The 2,918-nt window shown below is 56.4% G+C and overlaps 1 protein-coding gene across 1 annotated transcript in view; it reads left to right on the top strand.

The window, feature by feature from the left end:
- Nucleotides 1-1,915, top strand: part of DQX1 (DEAQ-box RNA dependent ATPase 1) — a 7,966-nt gene extending 6,051 nt beyond the window's left edge. The window contains exons 9-11 of the mRNA XM_015411251.1: nucleotides 943-1,002; nucleotides 1,109-1,299; nucleotides 1,721-1,915. Coding sequence (XP_015266737.1) covers nucleotides 943-1,002; nucleotides 1,109-1,299; nucleotides 1,721-1,915 — 446 coding nt within the window. The remainder of the gene's footprint in view (nucleotides 1-942; nucleotides 1,003-1,108; nucleotides 1,300-1,720) is intronic.
- Nucleotides 1,916-2,918: the final 1,003 nt, after the last annotated feature.

The raw sequence follows: 2,918 nt of genomic DNA, 5'->3' as shown, positions 1-2,918 counted from the left end.
CTATACCTTGTGGCTAATAGCCACTGATGGACCTCTGCTCCATATGCTTATCTAATTCCCTTTTGAAGCCGTCCATGCTTGTAGCCGCCACCACTTCCTGTGGCAGTGAATTCCATGAGTTAATCACTCTTTGGGTGAAGAAGTACTTCCTTTTATCCGTTCTAACCCGACCGCTCTGCAGTTTCATGGAGTGCCCACGAGTTCTTGTATTGTGAGAAAGGGAGAAAAGTACCTCTTTCTCTACCTGCTCTTTCCCATGCATAATCTTATAAACCTCGATCATGTCACCCCTCAGTCGTCGTTTCTCCAAGCTAAAGAGCCCTAAGCGCCTTAACCGTTCCTCATAGGGAAAGTGTTCCAACCCTTTTATCATTCGAGTTGCCCTTTTCTGCACTTTTTCCAAAGCTATAATATCCTTTTTAAGGTGTGGTGACCAGAACTGCACACAGTATTCCAAATGAGGTCTCACCATTGATTTATATAGGGGCATTATTATATTGGCTGATCTGTTTTCAATACCCTTCCTAATAATCCCCAGCATAGCATTGGCCTTCTTTATTGCAGTCACACACTGTCTCGACATTTTCAGTGAGTTATCCACTACAACTCCAAGATCTCTCTCTTGATCAGTCTCTGCCAGTTCAGACCCCATCAACGTGTATTTATAGTTAGGATTTTTGGCTCCAATGTGCATCACCTTGCACTTGGCCACATTGAACCCCATTTGCCATGTTGACGCCCACTCGCCCAACTTTGACAGATCCCTTTGGAGTGCCTCACAATCCTCACTGGTTTTCACCACCCTGAACAACTTTGTATCATCCGCAAATTTAGCCACTTCACTGCTTACTCCCATCTCCAAATCATTAATGAACAAGTTAAAAAGCAGTGGACCAAGTACTGATCCCTGCGGTACCCCACTGCTTACCACCCTCCACTGAGAAAATTGCCCACCTACACTCCCCTTCACCCTCATCAACGTCTTCAATGCCTTCCTCCAACGTGAGTGTCGGGGGGGGGTGAGGAGAGGGGTTTGTGGGGCGCAGCCAGCTCCCCGTGGCCTGCCGGCCTCTCGCTCAGCCTTTCCTCCCCTCCCCGCCTCCCTTAGAGAGCGACCCCGAGAGCTGGTGCCGGAAGCACGGCGTGAGCGAGGCGGCCCTGCAGCTGGCCCGGGCCGTGCGGGCGGAGCTCCTGGAGGTCATGGAGCGCATCGAGCTGCCCGTCTCCCCGCCGGCCTTTGGCACAGAGGACAACGTCCACCGGGTCAAGCAGGCCCTGCTCTCGGGCTTCTTTCTCAAGGTGGGTGGGCGGCCGCTCCCCCTCCTGCGAGACTGGCTGGGCCAGGGGCCGGGGCGGCCTCCCGTGCTCCCGGGCCAGCCCTGCTGCTGGGGCTGCGCTTGGAGGGAGTGGGAGGGCACAGGGGTGGGGGGATGGGACCATAGCGGCCCAGTAACAGATGCGGTGGGGAGGTCACTGTGACCAGAAAGTGGGGTTGGGATTTGGCCCAGTCTGGGTGAGATATCCGCCAGCGTGGCTCTGGGGGGTGAAAGTCAGAGCGGCTTTCCTCCCCCACCCCCGCCGCCCCCTTGGCCGCTCTTCTCCCCGCCCTGCCCCCTTGGGCAGCAGCAGCAGCAGGGTGGCTCCTCTCTCTCTCTGCCTTGGGTCCCCTGGGGCAGGGGAGGGCGCTGCTCCAGCTCGGCTCTTCTCGCTCCCGAGGCAGGTGGCCCGGGACATCGATGGCTCCGGCAACTACCTGCTCCTGACCAGCAAGCACGTGGCCCAGCTGCCCCCCACCTGCGGCTATCGGCTGCGCCAGCCGCCCTCGCGCCCTCCGCCCTGGCTGCTCTATCACGAGTTCACCATCTCCCTGGACAACTGCCTGAGCGTCGTCTCGGAGATCAACCCGGAAATGTGAGTGTCCTGGGGCTGGTGGGCCGATGCCAGCCGTCGGTGCTCTTGCCTCTCTTCTTCTCTTGGGGGGAGGGTGGGATCCTGTGCTGGGAGAGCTTCCCTACAGATGCAGAAGTTCTAGACATGTTGAGGAAAATATGGAGTATAGGCGATGTATTGGGGGAGGGAGGGGGGCGGAAATACTTTTGAGAGGCGGAGCGATGTAGTGCCTGGAGTGTCAGACTGGGATACTTCGGCCAACATCCTTTCCCACACGGGCCAGCCAGTGGCCCTGGAAGACCAGCCAATGGGGCATAGAGGCCAAGGCCGTCTGCTGATGTTGTCTCTTAGGCCTGGCATTCGGAGGCATGCTGCCTCTGAATGGGGAGGTTCCCTTCACTCACCAAAGCTAGTACCCAAAGCTGGTGGACCTCACCTCTGTGAATCTGTTTAACCCCCCTTTAAAGCCATCTCTGCTCGTCGCCGTCACCATGTTGACTGACAGCAGATTTCAGAATTCAGTTAGCCGTTAAGTAAAGAGGTACTTCCTGTTGCTGTCCTGCACCTCTGATGCTGATTGACTTTGTTGGGTGCCCTCAAGCTGTACTGTCAGGAGAAGAGGGAGGCACAGCTCCTGTTGCATTGTCCCCCCCCCCCCCCCCCCGGTTGTCACTTTCCTAAAGTGGGAAGCCCCAGAGACTCTTCTTCAGCCTTTCCTCGTGGGGAAGGGGCTCCAACCCCCAAATCGTCTTGGTCGCCCTCCTCTGCGCTTTTTCCAGCCCTGCAGGCTCCTTTTTGAGATACGGTGACCAGAACTGTAGGCGGCATTCCACGTGTGGTGGCCACACCGTAGATCTCCACAGGAGCATTACAGCCTCAGCCGTTTTATTCTCAGTCCCTTTCCAAATGTTCTCCAGCGTGGTTTTTGCCTTTCTTGTTGGTTTCTCACAATGTCTGAGAGACTCCCCACCCCACCCCCCACACACATACAATCCAGGCAGATGAACAGATGTGGGCCAGTTTCCCCC

Source organism: Gekko japonicus, unplaced genomic scaffold (genome assembly GCF_001447785.1).
Source record: "Gekko japonicus isolate JY-2015 unplaced genomic scaffold, Gekko_japonicus_V1.1 scaffold1756, whole genome shotgun sequence".
Lineage (NCBI taxonomy): Eukaryota > Metazoa > Chordata > Lepidosauria > Squamata > Gekkonidae > Gekko > Gekko japonicus.
The sequence above is the reverse complement of the archived record's forward strand: the minus strand, read 5'-3'. Positions and strand labels throughout refer to the sequence as shown.